General features: G+C 42.0%; 1 protein-coding gene across 6 annotated transcripts in view; it reads right to left on the minus strand.

The window, feature by feature from the left end:
- Window positions 1-17,713, minus strand: part of GSPT1 (G1 to S phase transition 1) — a 36,818-nt gene extending 19,105 nt beyond the window's left edge. For 2 of the 6 annotated variants that reach the window (XM_074965414.1, XM_074965413.1), the window contains exons 1-3: window positions 17,273-17,711; window positions 969-1,016; window positions 750-791 (exon numbers count right to left, since the gene is read on the minus strand). In XM_074965414.1, the coding sequence (XP_074821515.1) occupies window positions 750-791; window positions 969-1,016; window positions 17,273-17,579 (397 nt within the window). In that variant the 5' untranslated portion in view covers window positions 17,580-17,711. Of the gene's footprint in view, window positions 1-749; window positions 792-968; window positions 1,017-17,120; window positions 17,209-17,272 lie in introns of those variants that run through there. The other 4 variants (XM_074965417.1, XM_074965415.1, XM_074965419.1 and 1 more) reach the window with 3 other exon arrangements.
- Between the last annotated feature and the right edge of the window lie 1,741 nt (window positions 17,714-19,454).

Raw genomic sequence — 19,454 nt, forward strand, 5'->3', positions numbered from 1 at the left:
AAGCTAGTCAATATTTTTACTCCAGCAATAACTAATTAAATTTTTTTTTTTTTTAAAGTCAAGATGCAACTTTTCTGCTCCTCAGATATTCAGTTTATGGATGTCCTACTATGCAAAGCAGGTACTCTCTGCTTCGTTTGAAATGGATATTACTGCTAGCATTCAAGCAAGCTTGTCTGCTGACATCAGAAAATTATGACTCTCAGGGATTGAAGAGACTTCTATTTTAACAAAGCAGCATTTTTATGGGGAAAAAGAAAACCCAAACAGACTTAGAATAGCATAATGGTCAACGACAGACTAATATTTGTACTGAAAATTGCACTGAAGACTACCACAATTTTAGCAGGAAAAGGGAACGCTGCATACAAATTCAGGAAAAATATGCCATCTTTACACTCAACACGTTATGACTTGTTTCGCTTACTCAAAAGGGAGCATGCCATGGCATGAAATATTGAGACTATTTTATAATTTGAAGTAGTGACTGTATTGAAGAAAGGAAGTGGAGAAAATGCAGCATATTCTTATTCAGTGTTCAAATAATCCCACTACACCTGCCACCACAAAATTTACTGCAGTGGCATTTTAGTGTCCCATTAAGTCTCTTTTCTGATTCAGGCACACAGCAGTGATACTGAGAGTTTTGTACCAACCAAACTGCAAAGGCCCAATTAAGGCAGCCTTCAATTTAGCTAATAATAAATCAACCCAAGTGATATTAGAAACTGTTAATGGCCATGTCTTACCAACAGGTTCTGAGACTTCCATACTAACAGCAACATTTGAACCTAAACAAAAAATTGAGGCATTATGTACATTTGCTTAATGTGAAGCCAGCAATATCAAACAAACAACTTTGGAATACCACCATGAACACTTTAATACTGCAATTACTAAAAATATCTATTTTTCTTTATCACATTTATTGGTGCTACAACAGATTTTCAAACATGAAAACCCAGTACCTTCACAAGATGTTGTTTGCTCCTCTTGAGAAGACTCTGCAGGTGCTCCTGAAACAAAAAAATGTTTTAAAACAAGAATCAGATGTTACTAATTTCAAGATTATCCCATAAAGACCAGAGTGCTATCAAATTTATCACGGCAACAAATAAAGCCATATCTAATAAAAATACTCCCTCCTCCCTGCAAGAGGACACTAAATACAACCTTCTAGTATGAAAGAATACTAAAGCTGGTATATTGTATTTTAAGAACTATGTCACATATGACAGTTTGAGGAGGATGTCCCCCTATGCCCCCTGCATCTAAGATAATGGTTCTCAAACTATTGTACTGGTGACCCCTTTCACATAGCAAGCCTCTGAGTGTGACCCCCTTATAAATTAAGAACGCTTGTTTATATATTTAACACCACTATAAATGCTGGAGGCGAAGTGGGGTTTGGGGTGGAGGCTGACAGCTTGCGACCCCCCATGTAATAACCTCATGACCCCCTGAGGGGTCCTGACCCCCAGTTTGAGAACCCCTGATCGGAGAGACTCCAAAGTAAATGTAGGGGAAGCAATTGCTGTACATGCGCATTTTACTTCACCATTCTTTGTGTGTATTCTAGCTATTTTAGATATTTGGGTGTTTAATACATTGAAATGTAACTTCACTATCTGCAATGAAGTAATCTTTTGTTTGTGAGGTCTTTCTATTGTATAGAAAAGTTATTCATCTTGTAGAATTTCTATAGTGCCCATCACCACAGTATCTGGATGTTTAATAGCTTCACTGCAAGATCAAATAGGAAATTGAAATGAGGTAGGGAACAAGTGAGCCCTTGTTTAAGCAAAGATCTGCCATAAATTACCAAACATAGTAAGTAATAAAAACAAGTGACTGGTAAATTTTTAAGCCTAATAAATTATAAGATCCTCCCTAATATCAAAGCTTCTCTCTAATGTTTTTTACATATTAAAGAGTTGAACCATTTGTAATTGGACCAGATTAAGCATAATAATTTATTGCATCCACACATGTTGAACTGATTTAAAATATTTTCCTTAATATTCACTTTGGCATCTTAAGCCATTTTAGTTACAATACCCTCTATCCTATAAACCTCAGTACAGTTCCAAGAAGAAATACGTTCTGGAAGATTTCACAGGGCCATCAGTGACCTGGAGTCAAGTTCAACCAAACATTTCTTGTACTGTTCCAACTGGTCTGCAGTAATGCAGTAAACTGGTCACGTTGAGTTGTAACTAATTACACCTACTCAAATAGCTCATTCCAACCAGTTACTAGACCATTTGACTCTTTGGAACATTTTTATATGTGAGTACAAAGTGTTCTATAAGTGTTCTGGGGGATTTAATAAGTTTAATTTTGGGGTAAAACAGACTTCAATGGCCTCTGTGAAACGACATGAGCAACAGCATCTCCATCCACATTGTTCCTTTATGTTTGGCTAGTCCCTTACCAATCCCATATCCTTTACTTGGCTGTGTTGTCACCCCCCCTCCCTCCATACTTAGCATGGAGCCCAGTCTCCTATACTACTTTAGTTATCTGAGCTATATTCACAAAAGACCTGAAAATTTTTCTCAAAGCATCACAGAGAGCAATGAAGAGAAACTGGACTCTCAGCCATGTGTTCATTGCAGGCTGTCATAGACTGGAGCAGTGCAGGAGAATCTGGCAGAATACTAGGACTATAAGACTTGCAGGAAGGGTAGGGACATGGGTCGTGCTGGGAGGGCCTAACAGGGCTGGTAGGCTCCCTAATTGGCTCTGTGTGGCTCCCAGAAGCGGCCGGCATGTCCGTGCAGCCCCTAGGTGGAGGCATGACTGGGGGGCTCTGTGCACTGCCCTCACCCTGAGCACCTGCTCCACAGCTCCCATTGGCCGGGAACCACAGCCAATGGGAGCTGTGGGGGCGGTGCCTGTAGGTGGATGCAGTGCGCAGAGCCGCCTGGCTGCACCTCCGCCTAGGAACATGTTGCTGCTTCCAGGGAACCCCCTAACCCCCCTGCCCCGAGGTAAGCACCAACCAGAGCCCTCACCCCCTCCTGCACCCCAACTCCCTGTCTTAGCCCTGAGCCCCCTCCCACACCTAAACTCCTGCTGCTGCTGGGGTGGGAGAGGTGCAATGGCCCAAGATTGTCCCAGCAGCGGTCAGTGCGGCTGGCCCAGGGGCTGCCCAAGAGGCCCCCAGGCCAGTCACACTGGCCACTGCAGAAGTCCTGGAAAGTCACAGAATCCGTGACTTCCATGACAGACTCACAGCCTTACTTATAGTACAACTCATCTGAATTGATGATCTGAGTATTTTTTATAAAAGTGGTTAAGACTCCCATTTTACAGATGGGAATCCAAGAAACAAAAATTGCCTTATTCACCCAACACTGAACAGTAAGTGGCATAGCTGGAACTAGACTAAGTCCAACTCCAAACCCCTTTTTCTAGATTACATCACTTCCCAAATTTCAGCTGGCAACTTAATAATGCATTCTCTGTAGTCAAGGCTGAAAAATCATTTCCATTACAATTTCATTTGCACATGCTTGTGATTTTTCAAGACATTCACCTTTAGGTCTGAAGTTTTCCACATGGTCTCTTGCCTGCAAATGAAAAATCTATCCAATGTTTATTGTACTTTCACTTGCCTTGAAATAGAAACACTATGATAAGTAGATCAAAGCGGTTTGTTTGTTTTTCCTCTCCTATAAACCACATGCACAGCAGCACACATCATTTGAGCAAGTTGGTAATCGGACAGAACATTTTTCATAGAAAAAACACCAATTCATCTAAACCAAAACTGTTAGAGTGATACCCCAGAAGAGCCAATATCCCAATGGTTAGGGCACTAACTTGGGATGTGGGAGACCCAGATTCAAAGTCCCTTCTCTGTCACATCAAAGATGAGCACCCTATTGGTTATTCTGATGACCTATTACCATGAGGCTATTGGTTATTCTGGGGTAGGTGTCTAATTTTTTCCTGCAACCAATTCAAAAGGTCTCTGCTTTCATCAGTATGCAGAACAGGAACATGTTTGAAATCTCAAAACTTTTTGCAGGATAGGAAAAGCCATTTTCTGTTCAGCTTCTCCCATCATAGGACTGGATCAAAAGCAAGCTTGCTGAAGCTCTGCACTACGGTTTCTAAACCCATAAGCACAATGGATTTGAGGAAAACAAGAAGAAAGCGACTCCTCCACAGAGAATTGAGATATTGGAAATGGGAAGTAGCACACAAAGAAGTACGGAATGTGGGTTGACCTAGTAGGAGCAGCACTGCTGCTATTATGAACTTCTATTAAGGTAATGTGACAAAGTCAGATCTGACAGCTATAAGAGAGTGGCTGAAGGCCTTAAAATGATGAAGGCCCTTTCCTCTCAGAGACACCTGAGTCAATTAAAGGCTAACAGTGACCTTTAAACACCCCTCTTCTGTTGAGATACAGGGAGGAGGGATGAGAAAAACTACAACAGGGTTAGTGGCAAAATGGAGAAAAGGCTTCTCTTGGGAGGAAGGCTGCTATCCTCCCTGTAGGGGAAATAACCGGCAACCAGAAACCAGCATAAGGCAAAACCCCGGAGAGTGGGCAGGGTATCTCCTTTTGTGTGTTGAGAGTTTTTGTTTTGCTTAAGAGAGCTACTTGTGTCTACCCTGAGGCTCACCTTGTAAATATTGAATAAATAAATCAGACAGAAGAATTAAAAACCTCTGGAGTAAGACTGATTCACTCCGGGCCCCCACTGTCTGAGGGAGAAACGCTGAGGTGGCAAAGGACATACCTTGCCACAGTAGTATCAGTCAAATTAGATTTGAAAGTACAATATAATATTGCAACAGGAAAAGAGCTAGTGCTACTCTGAGCTGCATCCACAGAAGTATTTCACAGAGCTAGGTGGTGGATATATACATTCTAGTATGACTGCAGCTAGACAATCAGTTCTGGGCACCTCAGTACTAAGGAGAAGATGACAAACTGGAGGAACTGTCTTGCAGTAAAAAACTGAAATATTTTAATATGTATAGCTCCACTAGAGCAGGAAAGGGATAACACAAACATCTGCAAATACATAAAAAAAATGTGAACACCAGAAAAATGTAATATGGTAGAAGATATAATTAGGAATAAAGGAAGCTAAAAATGACCTACCCTACAAAGAAAAAAGAAAAGGTTTGTGCATATTGACTTTGCGATGTAAACACCTTTCAGAAAACAGCTCCTCATTTTTTAGAAATGAACATTCTACCTACCCTGGAAGATTATGGTACTAGGAGGTTGGTGCCAAACATATAGGAAAGCAATATCTGATTGAGGAGAAGAGTTTGACAGACTTTCACTATGTGCTCTGTGTAAAAATGAAGAGGTCTACTGAAGAAAAAAAATCCTTTAAGACAGACACCTAAAAAGGTAACAGGGTAACTCAAGGAATTCATAATGGTCAATGTTACACTTTACAAAAAGACCCTGGAAAATGGCGTCTCCTCTGATGAGCTCCAAACAATTCCTAGGCCTAGCTGAGGCAGACTGTCTGAATGACTCAATGTGGGGTTAGGGTATGAAAAAAGTTGAAAGCCTATACTGACCAACTTGGGAGATATGTTCAGGGCAGGTTAATTCAGCTGGTTAATTCAGGTTAATTCACTAAGTCCAGACTTCATCAGCTGGAGAGAAGGTCACAAGAACATAGCACCACTGAAGGTAAAGTGACGCAAAGGAGGTAATGGGGAAGGTCTTAAATGATATTTCTTGTATCTTGTGGTCTTCTGTTTTCTCCGACAATACTCTAGCAAATACCTATGGTTTCTCATACTTCCTTAAGTTTTCCACAAGCCATATGAAGTGTCTAGACAACATACTATTAAGGGTTTACACTTTTTACAAGAGAGTTTACTAAAGCAGTCTTTAGTAGATCATGTGTTACATCCGCTATCATATACAGCAGACCTAAGTGAACAATATGAAATTTTTATCCACACTTCTAAATTCTGCCTGAAAATTCTAGCTCTTCATTATTTGTGGCAGTCATTCTGGTAAGAATCTTTACAATAAAGGTGTCATCAGCTTAGCAGGAAATCCAATTTTATCAGAATGTCAATCTTAATTCACACCAGGTGTTACAGAAGATCACCAAACACTGCAAAATTTTGCAATTACACATAGTTTAACGTAACAGAATTTGGTATTATGTATCATCTTTCACATTCTCCCCCACCCATTCTCAAAGCACGTTACAGTAGGCATTAAACATTGGTATTATAGTGACTGTGGAATGTGGCAGCAATAGCTAAACAGACCGTACAGTCTTCCTAGATGTTCGAGATCTGGAACATTGTTCAGGATAGTTTTATCACCACTTGATCTTTCCAAGAACAGACACGGGATCTTTAAGGGTGGACAATCAGAAAGGAAAGGATATAGTGTATTGCAGTCACCGTTTGCATTAGGTAAGAGCTCAGTTTCTAGAGCGAGCTGTGACTCTGCCGAAGAGTAAGTGTGCTCAGATTTAGCCTGTATAAAACTGCATTACAACAAAATGGATCATGCATCCTAGTGTTTTAAAGTGCTATTCTAGTGTCCCAAATAACTTTGCAAGAATGCACCATGTGGCCTATATAATCCACATTATTCTACCATAGCTGACATAGATCAGTTGCTTATTATTTATATTCTATTTTGTGCTTCTATATATTTCTGTTGTACAATAGCCCCAAGACCTTGGAATACTGAAGGGAGAAGAGAGGTAGGGTTCTAAAAACAAGTTATGCTCCACTTTCTGAAGTACGAACTTATTATTTTGTTCTTGTGGAGAACGATGAGGGTAAGTCAGCAAGTTGATAGCATTAGCAGTTTAGAGTACTAGCAAGGTAAGTTTCAGAAAGCTGATTTGGATTGATATTTAAATTAAAATGAAGTTAGATTTTTATGTCCAGAAAAGATACAGCTTGTGGAGACGGGCGGGGGGGGGGGGGGAAGAGAGAGAGAGGAGAAATAGTGGCTAAAATATAGGAATACAACTGCTAGTAGAGTCAGTGTAAGCTGGGATACAAGAAATAAATATAGCTGAAAACTGCTCAGTGACTGTTAAGCTTCTAACTACAAAGTCAATTTTGTTCTTGACTATATTTCATGCTCCACCTCTTTTGAACTGCTCCTCTCTTTTATGAGGTGGTTCTGGAATTCCTATTCTTTCCCTTTATTTTATTTACATCTGCCACTTTAAATGCCCTGCATGATAGCAACCCTTCCTTTGGTTCAGAAGGGCTTGACGTGGTTCAATAAATAGCCCAAAACTTCCTCTTCAACAGATAGGGGGAAGGAATCAATGAATTTTTCACTTCATCCAATAAATGAGAGCCCAATTCCACAGTACTCCTATTTCCTTCTGGCCCAAAGAGCAAGAGACTGATTTTGGTCCTAAAGTTGATGTCACTAGGCTACTGGTACAACTATCTTACTTTTGTCCATCTCCTCTCTGTTTGCTTGAGTCATACTCATTTCTTATCCCCCCACCCCTTTCATGGCCTCTGTAGATTCTCATCCTACATCTGTGCAGCCTTTGCACACAGCATATAACTGATGGAGAAAATCTGACCTGTTCTTGGTCACTTTCCCTCTGCTGCTCCAACAGCAGCACAAACACCATAAACTTCTTCATAGCAATTCTTGAAATACTGGAGGATGAAGAAATGCAAGATGCCCATACTGACTATAAACCGAGTAACCTTAGGACTTCATCATTGCTCTATGCTTGTGATTTGAATATCTGATTTGTGTACCATATTTACAAAATAACCATATGGTTTCAGCTGTTCTCATACAATTATTACAAATGTTTACCCTTCCTTGAAAAAGGAAATTAAATTAACGATCTGACTTAAAAGTATAAAAGCAGGAGAATCACAGCCAACAGTAAAAATAGTAAGAGACTCAGTTAATATAAGCAGTATTATCTAGTTAAGGACAGTAAGCACAAGAGCTGTTCAAAATATTTCACATGAACAATATTTAAAATTATAAAGAAAGAAAAACATTTTCCAAGAGAGTTTCTGAAATTCACTTCAGGTGAATAAAGCAGTTTGTAAAAATATCACTTACACTTGGGCCCTAAATGACTTTTTGAAAGTCTTGCTCTCTACCTCAAAACTTCAGGCCTTGTCTTCCCTAGGAAAAGAAACATGTTCTTTACGTGTGATAACAAACAGGAGGCAAAATCCCAATGAAAAAAAATCAAGCAGTTGTTTTAATGTGAGTTGGCAGGTTGAGGTAAAAACCATAGGCTCCCCCACTCCCCCATTAACTTTTACCTGCCAACATGTGGGAAAACTACAAACTGCCTTGTCCTCACTAGGCTTTTACCTCATGTTAGTTACCTTGCATTAACTAGTATGTGGCAAGACCCCCATTTCTTGTAGTGAAGTATCTTACCTGTTTCACTAAAACCTACATGTTACTACACAACTAGGCCTTATGAAAGCCTGTGGATCCTCAAAGAATACCCCATACACCCCCAGAGATCACTTCCCTTAAAATCAAAAATCAAGGCTCAATTGGTAGCACTCTTGCCTTTGAGACAGAAGATCAAGGAATCAAGCTCAGTATTAAGACAGTTCAGGGTTACAATTCCAACCTTCAAATAAAACATCTCATATCCCAGAGGGATTATGAGACAGATTTAACATTCCATGGCACTTAAAATAGAATCAAACTGAGTATCTTAACACTGACACTCACAAAGTTAGTTCTAATGTCCAAGCTATTACAAAGAATATAATATGATCTACATTTATTTGCCAATACTACATTGTACTTAACTCCTTGCTTTACACAGCTAACTGGGGTACCAGAGTATGGAGACACTGTCTAACTTCAAATTATATTCTAAGAATTACTAAAACTTGAGCAACTACATTTTGATGTAGGCATAAAGGCCTACTTAAAAACTTCTTGTCACAACATATCTATAAAGCAGCAAGAGATTATTGCAGACAAGTTAAACTCACTCTCTTTTAACCTAATATTGTTATAAGTAATAGGCAACATTACCATAAAATTAGATTAGAGGAAAAAAACCTCTTCATTTTAACTTCTTGTATTTGGCAAAACTTTGTTTACAGTGAGTTTCATTATTTTGCCCTGTAAGCTTCTTCTTTTGTTTGTATTGATATTTAAACACAACAAACTAGGGAGAAAAAAAAACCCCAAAAAACCTTAAAACTAGGAAAATGAAAATGTAAAACCCCAAATGTGCAAGGGGGATTAAGAAAGTACCCAAAATCACTTCTGACTGTTTTTTAAAACTGAACTTCAAGTTGACAGGGTCCCATTAAGTATCCAAGTTTGAAAATGCTCGCCTAATGTCAATCAACATAGACTTGGACTTGCTGCTATCTAGATGAAGTCAGGTTATCACCGGATTCAAGATTCCATTTTGTGCTAATTTAACATTTTTATACTCTGCACAAAGAGATGAACTGTTCACAAGTAATATGATACAGATTTGCCTCCATGTGACCAATCAATAAGACCTCAGTGATGCTGAAAACATGTACATGAAGTACATTAAAGTTTGTGGAATCAATTCTGTCTGTGAAAGACAGCTAATATGTGAATATTATAAATATACACATTAATGAACTGTATATAAACTAAGCCACTATATAATTTTGATCTGAGTACTGAACTGTTGGCCTCGGGCAAACTCATAATTTGTCTAAAATGCAGAGGTGTTAATCTGCAAAGGTGCAGAGTGGGAGCTAAATTGAACAAAGACTGGTGGTCACTATGCATATGATTTTGGAAAGATGTTTAAAGAGCAGATGGCCTAATGTTCACATAAGTTATACAAAGCTCGAGAAAACAAGACACGTGCCAGACTAAACTATTTTTGAGAAAGTGATACAACACATAATTTACCACCTTATTTCCAAAATGGTGGGCTTTGACAGAAGACAAAACATGTTATTTAATGTCTGGTTGAGAGCGGGTCATGGGTGACCTAAGGGCTAGCTGGCTGAGGGAGGGCAACCCACACAAGACAATTAGAGTTGACAGGTTAGGGAAACCAGAAAGATGGAAGTTCCCTTGACTGAGAGAAGAGATGTTTCAGGGTAACAGCCGTGTTAGTCTGTATTCGCAAAAAGAAAAGGAGTACTTGTGGCACCTTAGAGACTAACCAATTTATTTGAGCGTAAGCTTTCGTGATCTACAGCGAGTGTAGCTCACGAAAGCTTATGCTCAAATAAATTGGTTAGTCTCTAAGGTGCCACAAGTACTCCTTTTCTTTTTGAGAGAAGAGAGTTTAGTGTTTGAAACTGAAGGTCTCCAGCTGCTCCTAGATAACCATCTCCAAAGAGTGTTGAAATGACAGCAAAGGTATGTAGAGAACCAACCCACCTAAAGGGTGTTTGACCCTTGACTGTTTTCAACCATGGTCTGCAAAACAGTACTGTTTAACCTTTTTGTTGAGTCCTTGCTAAACACATTCAGAAATTTGCTTGAAGCAACCAAAAGCCATTGAAAAAAATGTTAGTGCCACTTAAAGTAACTCAACATCTTGGCTTCCTCTACAACTTTTGCCCTCCAGTTTTTGTTCTCATCACCTTTGTATGTAAAATTCTCCTAAATTTTACATACCACAACCACAGCAATCTTTAAAAGCCATTTTAAAGTGAGTCAAAAATACAATACACACACAACAAACATCATGACTACACCAATTAGGTTTTATAGAGTACTACAATAAAAAAAAAAATTACTCAAGACAAGAGTCTAACTCACTTCTGTTCTCTAGTTGCAAAATACATGACTTTTGTTTCCATACCCATTTGTCTGATAAGATTGCCAAACAACAGTTTTAACCCTAAGGAACACATCCTAGATCAGTGGTTTTCAACCTTTTTTAGTTTGCAGATCCCTAAAAAAAAAAAAAAATTCAAATGGAGGTACGGAGACCTCTGGAAAACAGACAGTCTGTGGACCCACATTGAAAACCACTGTCCTAGATAAAGCATTTTCTTTTAACTGCTTCCTCACTCCTTAAAGCATAAACATCTCAAATCCTCTAAAGATACAAAAGTAAGGAACAAAGCATGAGCCCAGAAAATCACTTTTATATGTATTTAGGAAAAGCAATAAAGCATGATGAGAATTAAATATATGCTATAGAATGGTGAGATTAGAAATAGTGATTACTTGTGGACAGAATTGTTCTGACGCCCATACACCATAAACTGTAGTTTTAAGATGTACTTTCAGCTCAAATTAATTTAGTTCAGCTTAACACTTTAGAGATGGCTACATAAAATAAGTTTTCCCAAAAGCATAGCTTGTCTATAATATACTTGAACATTTAGTGAAAGACAGTGTAGGATGGCATTCAATCTTAGATGAAAACAGAGAAAGGTTCTCAGCTAAAATTCCAGGTGGAACCTCATGAAGTATGACTTTGGGTAAGTCAACCTTCTTGTACCTTACTCAAACTATTAGTTGAACTGGATAAAACCAAGACCTCATTAAAAGCTAGATATTGCATTTGGAATAATTCTTAAAGGAGAAAAATGACAGTTTGGCCAAAGAAACTAAGTAAAATGCCATTTTATGTATCATCTGAAGGTGATTTTGCTTCCAAAGTCAGGCATGTTATTGTATTTATGACAAACAAAAATTCTAGTCACATTAAAAGTAACAAAGGAAAGTGAGGAAATAAAAATTATAGGGAGACACTCTTCTTAGTGGACTCAATTGCAAACAGCAGAAAATCATATACAAAACAAAGGCATAACAGTGCAAGTATGCCACTAAAACCAGAATTTTTCCTGGATTAAAAAAAAGAATTTTTAGAATTGGCTTTCCTAAATATCTTCTGTGAAAGATGATTAAACACTCAAATGGCTATTTAAACAAAAACTACCATTCTACTCTATTAAATACATTTTAAAAATATAAGTAAATTTATTATTTATGAAAGGAACCAATAATCCTAACACATTGTAACATGGTTATTTAACCAATTATATCCCACCACCTTAATTAGTTTACACCCAGCAAAATTAATTATACAGCAGACTGAAACAATCACAGAACCAGACAGAGATTATACAGACAAACAATAGGGAAATGGGGACTACAGTAATAGAACACCACAGAAATGAGGATTTCACATCCCAGCTATTGATAAGTGAGTTCTTGCCAGACAGGATGCTATCGAACTAAGTTTCCTTTTACATCTTCTAGGCACTTCCCTTTCTCTGGAGGCGATAGGCATTATCAGGACAGGATTGTATTCCTAACAGCCCAATAGCATCTTATTTCAATGTGACTAGTTTGGAACGTGAGGATGTGACCAGTGTAGTGTGGTCAGTTCTGTGCAATTTTCTCGTTTCAGTTCTGCTAATGTACCTTGTTCCTGACCTGCACCATCCTTTTGAGTCGGACTCTCCTCCTGAAGAGACTGAATATGTTGTGGTTTTATGAAGGAGTGTTACAAGAACCTAAATTTTAGGCCACTTAACTCATTTTAATTGACATCTAACCAGTGATGAGCTGCCAAAATCTTAACTGGTTCCCTCCTCACCCCACGAGGGGGTCATTGCCCACCCCGCCCCCTGGGACTCCTGCCCCATCCAACCCCCGCGTTCCTTGATCCCCCCCCCCCCAGGACCCCTACCCCATCTACCTCCCCCCCCCCCCCCCAGGACCCCTACCCCATCCACCCCCCTCCCCTGTCTGCCCCCAGAACCAGGCAGGAAGGTCTTGTGGGCCACAATAGTGGGTGCCCACTCCACCCCTAAGAGCCAGAGGGACCTCCCGGGGGGCGAGGTGGGGAGTCCCAGCAGTGCTTACCTGGGGCAGCTCCCAGGAAACATCCGGCAGGTCCCTCTGGCTCCTAGGGGCGGGGGAGCGGCCGCTCCCCCCACTGATCACATCAAAAGTGGCGCCTTAGACACCGACTCTGTGGGTGCTCTGGGGCTGGAGCACCCACAGGGAAAATTTGGTGGGTGCAGAGCACCCACTGGCAGCTCCCTGCCCCGCGCCCGACCCCAGCTCACCTCACCTCCGCCTCCTCCCCTGAACGCGCCACCCTGCTCTGCTTCTCCATGCCCCCCACCAGCTTCCTGCGAATCAGCTGTTTGGCAGGAAGCCTGGGAGGGCTGAGAAGCAGGCGGCGGCTTCACACTCAGGCTGAGGGCGGTGGAGGTGAGCTGGGGTGAGGAGCAGTCCCCCTGCGCGCGCCCCCTCCCTTCCGGGTTACCTGCTGCAGCGTGGGCGGCCCTCCTCACGCCCCTCGCCCCAGCTCACCTCCGCCTCCCTGGGCCTGAGTGCGAAGCTGCCACCTGCTTCTCAGCCTGCCCCAGCTTCCTGTGCCAACAGCTGATTCGCAGGAAGTGGGGGGCGTGGCGGAGAAGCAGAGCGAGGCAGCGCATTCAGGGGAAGAGGCGGAGCGGAGGTGAGCTGGGGGTGGGTACTCTGCACCCACCAAATTTTCCCCTTGGTTGCTCCAGCCCTGGAACACCCATGGAGTCAGCGCCTAAGGGGCCACTTTTGGCCAGCTAAATTTAGAAGCCCTTTTAGAACTGGTTGTTCCTCGTGGGGAATTTTAAATTTAACAACCGGTTCTAGTGAACCGGCTCCAGCTCACCACTGCATCTAACCCTTTAATTTTCTCTCTAAAAGCCTGGCACAATAACCATTAATACCCCTCCAGAACATCACACTTAGATTGTAAGCTAGAGCTTACAATCGTAAGATTGTAAGTGCAGCAGAGATCATCTGTTTATTCTGTGTTTGCACTGTGCCCAGCACAATGTGGTCCTAGCCCACCACTAGGGCTTTAACATTTTACTGAAATGCAAATAATAAATAATAATACAGATAAAAAACGTGAATAAAATTGTTCCACAAGCTGGCAGGTGCTGACTGCTGCAGAACACGTAAGTGCCTGAGGAAATGGGAAAAGCCAGAAGGTGTTGCTCAAACAACCTATTCAGCACCATTTGCTAATAATGAGCTGTACTGACCGATTTCCAGGGCAAACTCCACCTCCTGGCCAGAAGTGTCACAGATGTTCATGTAAGTAGGAGACTGCAACTTAATGGGGTAAAATAGAACCACACGAGAACCATCTTGGTTCCACCAATATCTTGGTCATCAATTACTTAATGTGACTAGGTACTCCCAGTCTCAAAGGTCACAGCAATGATGGCCAGTTCAAGGAATGAGATAAGAAGATAGTTTGGAACTGCAAAATCCTCATAATGAAAGAAGGTTGCTCCAAGATAGACAAAAGTGCTTTTACTAGACAATGGCTTATTATTATGAGAACCCAAGCAAATATTGAGTAAGGTACCAATTTAAACCTTTGAAACATTGAGAAGGTATGACTATTATACAAACTAGGAACTTCAAATCAGCCAAAGATGGTATTGCTACATAGGAAGTGTATTCAGCAGCTGGAAAGAAAGGAGTGAAAATTGTCCACTCTGAAAGACTAAGGTCATGTACTATGGCTCTACAGCTGCATAGTTGCAGCTATGTCACTGTAGCGCCATAGTACAGATGATTCCTACATGGACAGAAGAGGGTTTTTCCATCAATGTAGGTAATCCACTTCCCCAACCTAGCCATATCCACACTGGGTGGTAGGTCAACTTAACTACAGCACTGAATGGTGTAAATTTTTCACACCCTTGAGCAACATAGCTAGGTCAAACTAAATTTTAAGTGTTGACCACATCTAGGAAGCCATACTGATTGGCTTTCCGTTAAGTCTCCTCTAGTCTCTATCTGGAAATATGGAAGCTCAGTAAAGGGGCAGCATACAGTATAGGAAATGAGGGAGGAGGCTAGGTGAGGGAAAGTATTAACAAGCCTACCAAAAAAAAAAAAACCCTACACCACACCTACCAAGGAACTGCCAGCCTCATAAAAAGAACCGGGGAAAAATAAGTTACTGCACATGCCATTATTCAAATATTGGTAACAGTATTTCTAACACAACCAGGAGTCCTTGTTCATAGTACAGAACAAAGCTCTGATGGTTCTCCTTTAGGAGAAGATGATGTAAGTAAACTTTTTCATATTGTTTAAATTTAAAAGATTCAGATGGATTATGTACAAGACGTAAAAATATTTGTTGAATTATTTTAAAATGTGAATTCCAAGTTTCATATTAGAGTGAACTTCAAAGATTTTTTCAAGGGTTCATAATACAAATTCTGATATAACTTCAACTATTTGCAGCACCTTTACAATTTACATTTAGCTATGAACATTAAAGTGCATGGATTCTTTGAATAGGAATCAAGGAGTCTGTCCAAAGCTTATCCAAAGAATATTTTAAATGGTATCGTACAAGGTCATGCCTATTGTCAGCGGCCCACATCATACGTATTCTGAAATTTACGATATCAGAAAGTATTCGGTATAAAACTAAGTCAGATTTAATGAACATAGAGCTTTTCACTTAATTTTTTAACAGAAGGATATTAGTTTTTAATATTGATATTGAATATTTTACACACTTTTCTACAAACCAATAAGTCAAAGATTGGTTACTGATTTCAATCATCATCATTTGGAAGTTAAATATTAAGGCGACTATGATATTCATTTAGATACTAAGTCAGCATGCATAATTAATAACTCATGATCTCTTGCTGGCTATGGCTTATTAAACACTGTATAACAAATTGGTGACTACGAATTACTGCAACCCTGATATCTGAAATAGAGGGCTGTCTCACGTGTTAATATCAATAAAGGAAGATTTCAAAAATAGATAGTGAGATTTTAAATGTCATATTCAAACAAGTTTCAAAATCCTAAATCACAAGAGTGACCCTGTAATCTATGAATAAGAATTTATGAATGACAAACTGCTGTAAAATTAATCCACATTCTTGACATTTGGAAGGCAACTCCTTCAATTTGGAACAGGTATTAATAAGTAGCTGTTGTTTAATTTCACCCCATTAATCCCATGCATATGCTATTTGCAACATACCGTGAAATCCTTTGAAATGAAAGGCAATATAGAAATTCAAGATATTAAGGTAGAGCACTGCCAGAAAGCCCCCCTCCCCAAATGTGTCACACTGGAAAGATTATTAAATGCTTAAAATGATCCTCTTCATAAAGGCATAAATGATCTCCCTGAAACTGTTGGTGGCAGATACAGGGCCAATCTCCAAGCCATGTCATGTCTACTATGGCCCAGACCTGTGACCTGTTTCCCCTCCCCCTCAATCCACTCCAATCTCTCAAAAGTATATTGACCTCTAAGGCGCTTTTTGACCCATCAGGATGAAAAGCAAGATAAAAAAGTAATATAGAGGAAGGTTGGGATATAGATAGTATATGAAACACGATACTAATTAAAACTGAATTACCCCATTTTGCATCTCTGCTTCTTGACAATACGGATATCTTTACTGTGCATCCTTGTGCAGATTCTGAAGTTGTACCCTATTGTCTCCTTCCTAAAACTGTTCAGCACATTGCTCCAGTAGCTAAACTTTGCCACGAAGTGCCCTTCTGCCCGGCTCCACTATAACTCCACCCCCACCTCTGTGGCTGTATCCTGAGTCACAAAAAAAACATTTCTATGCTGTCCTAAGGCTCCTCTGGCTAGATTTTGCCATGTGATCCTCAGCCCCTCTTCCTCTCCACACACACCAAGATTATGCTCAAGTTCCCCATGTACCACCAACCTCTCTGATGTCCTTTTCCTCCATCTACAAAGTTCATTTTCAAAGCTCCCCTCCCGATTCCAAACCCCAATTCTCCTCCCAGACTCCAATCCCTTGCTCCTAAATTTCCCTTCAGCAGCCTCACAGTCCATTTCCCTCCCACAGGCCCAACGAGTATTAGCCCCCAGGTCTCTCCAACACAACCACCCTACATGTTGTCCTCACACCCAGTATGGCCCCCAGCAACACCCACACATCCTACTTCCAGTGATGCCTCCCAGGCGCTCCCCTTCCCTCCTGTCAATGTTATTATGCCCAAGCCCCACCATCAATCTTTTCCTCCAGGCTCCACAGCCAAGTGTTACTCCCCAAGGCTTCGGCTTCCACACCCCTCCTCCAATGAGATTCCCCCAATATCCCCTCCAACCCCTATTCCCCCCTTCCCCAGCCCCTCCTACCTGAATGTGCCAGGGCCCTACTCACCACCAGGCCCTCCCGCCGCGTTCCCTCATTTCCTCTTCGCCCCCGGGGCTGCGTTTACATCCCCCCATCCGGCGCACGTGCCCCGCCCACTGCCCCCTCCCCGCAACGTGGCCCCGGCGGCGGTTACCGTGGGGCGGAGGCGGCGGCAGGCCAGGTGGGGGGGAGGGCGGCGGTAGTCCAGGCGCCGCCCCGCCTCTCAGGAAGGACGGCACGAACTCGGCAGCGTGGACATTGGGCACGAAGGGCTTGGCGTTCACGTTGAGCTGGCGGCTGAAAGCCGCATCAAGGAGGAGCTCCTGCTGCTCGGCCTGGGCCTCTGCGGCCGGCGGGGCAGACCCAGGGTCGGCGCCGCTGCCCGACTCGTTGTCCGCCTGGTCCCAGCAGTCGGGAGCCGAATCGCTGCTACTCCCGCTGCCGTTCCCGTTCGCCTCCATTTTGTGGCTGCCCCACAAACCTCTGCGGCTCCGAAGCCGTACGGGAGAAGGCGGCGGCGGCAGCACCGACTCAGCACTCCCTCACTCCAGCGACTCCGCGTGTGCCCCACCGCCCTGCGCAGTGTGACCTGCCAGAGTTCCTGTGCCTCCTCCCGACAGAATCATTCGCCGCCATCTTGGTAGTTATTTCTTCCCTGGTTCCCTTTGCGTAACATGAGTGTGCTGAGGTGTAGGGACTACGATTCCCATTAGGCTTTGCGCGCATATATTTGTCTTCCCCCTGGGAGAGACGGGAAATGTAGTTCTCTTGGCCTGCTGGGTCACATTTCCCGGCGGGCTTTACGCACTATTATCTCGATTTTGCTCCTCTTTCCCCTCCCTCCTGCCACAGAGAGACGGGAAATGTAGTTCGCGGGAGCGATGCTTGAAGGAGAACACCAAATCCCAGCAGGCACTGCGTGTGAATTTGCTTTGTTCAACTTTTTTTTGCCACCGCATAGAGGGATGGGAAATGTAGTTCTCCCCCCTTGACCAGCGAGAACAACAACCCCTCCCATAACTATCCCACAAGTAGGAAAGGTGGGGGGGCAGCTGGTGACTTTCAGTGGTGATAGAGAGCTATGTTAGAGCTGCCAAGTTGGAGGGGCTCAACTTCCCCCCTTCCAAGTTCAGGTGAGTGTGTCACATGAAGTAACCTCATATGCACAATTCTACAGGTGTTCCTGGGGATGTGGGATCTCTGTCCCCTAAACACAAGCCTTTTTCAGTCCACATCCGCAGGCTCCAATTAAATTGGAAATATGGAGCCCTCTGTCTCCCATGGACTTAAGCTGGACTGGTGGAGGCCCAGAGCTCCTGAAAAAAGGTTTCAGAGTAACAGCCGTGTTAGTCTGTATTCGCAAAAAGAAAAGGAGTACTTGTGGCACCTTAGAGACTAACCAATTTATTTGAGCATAAGCTTTCGTGAGCTACAGCTCACTTCATCGGATGCATGTTGTGGAAAGTGTAGAAGATCTTATTATATACACACAAAAAGCATGAAAAAAAATCTCCTCCCACCCCACTCTTCTGCTGGTAATAGCTTATCTAAAGTGATCACTCTCCTTACAATGTGTATGATAATCAAGTTGGGCCATTTCCAGCACAAATCCAGGTTTTCTCACCCCCACCCCCAACACACAAACTCACTCTCCTGCTGGTAACAGCTTATCCAAAGTGACCACTCTCCTTACATTGTGTATAATAATCAAGGTGGGCCATTTCCAGCACAAATCCAGGGTTTAACAAGAACGTCGGGGGGGGTTTAGGAAAAAACAAGGGGAAATAGGCTACCTTGCATAATGACTAAGCCACTCCCAGTCTCTATTCAAGCCTAAGTTAATTGTATCCAATTTGCAAATGAATTCCAATTCAGCAGTTTCTCGCTGGAGTCTGGATTTGAAGTTTTTTTGTTGTAAAATAGCGACTTTCATGTCTGTAATCGCGTGACCAGAGAGATTGAAGTGTTCTCCGACTGGTTTATGAATGTTATAATTCTTGACATCTGATTTGTGTCCATTTACTCTTTTACGTAGAGACTGTCCAGTTTGACCAATGTACATGGCAGAGGGGCATTGCTGGCACATGATGGCATATATCACATTGGTGGATGTGCAGGTGAACGAGCCTCTGATAGTGTGGCTGATGTTATTAGGCCCTGTGATGGTGTCCCCTGAATAGATATGTGGGCACAGTTGGCAACGGGCTTTGTTGCAAGGATAGGTTCCTGGGTTAGTGGTTCTGTTGTGTGGTATGTGGTTGCTGGTGAGTATTTGCTTCAGATTGGGGGGCTGTCTGTAGGCAAGGACTGGCCTGTCTCCCAAGATTTGTGAGAGT

The sequence above is a fragment of the Natator depressus genome, chromosome 10 (assembly GCF_965152275.1).
Source record: "Natator depressus isolate rNatDep1 chromosome 10, rNatDep2.hap1, whole genome shotgun sequence".
Lineage (NCBI taxonomy): Eukaryota > Metazoa > Chordata > Testudines > Cheloniidae > Natator > Natator depressus.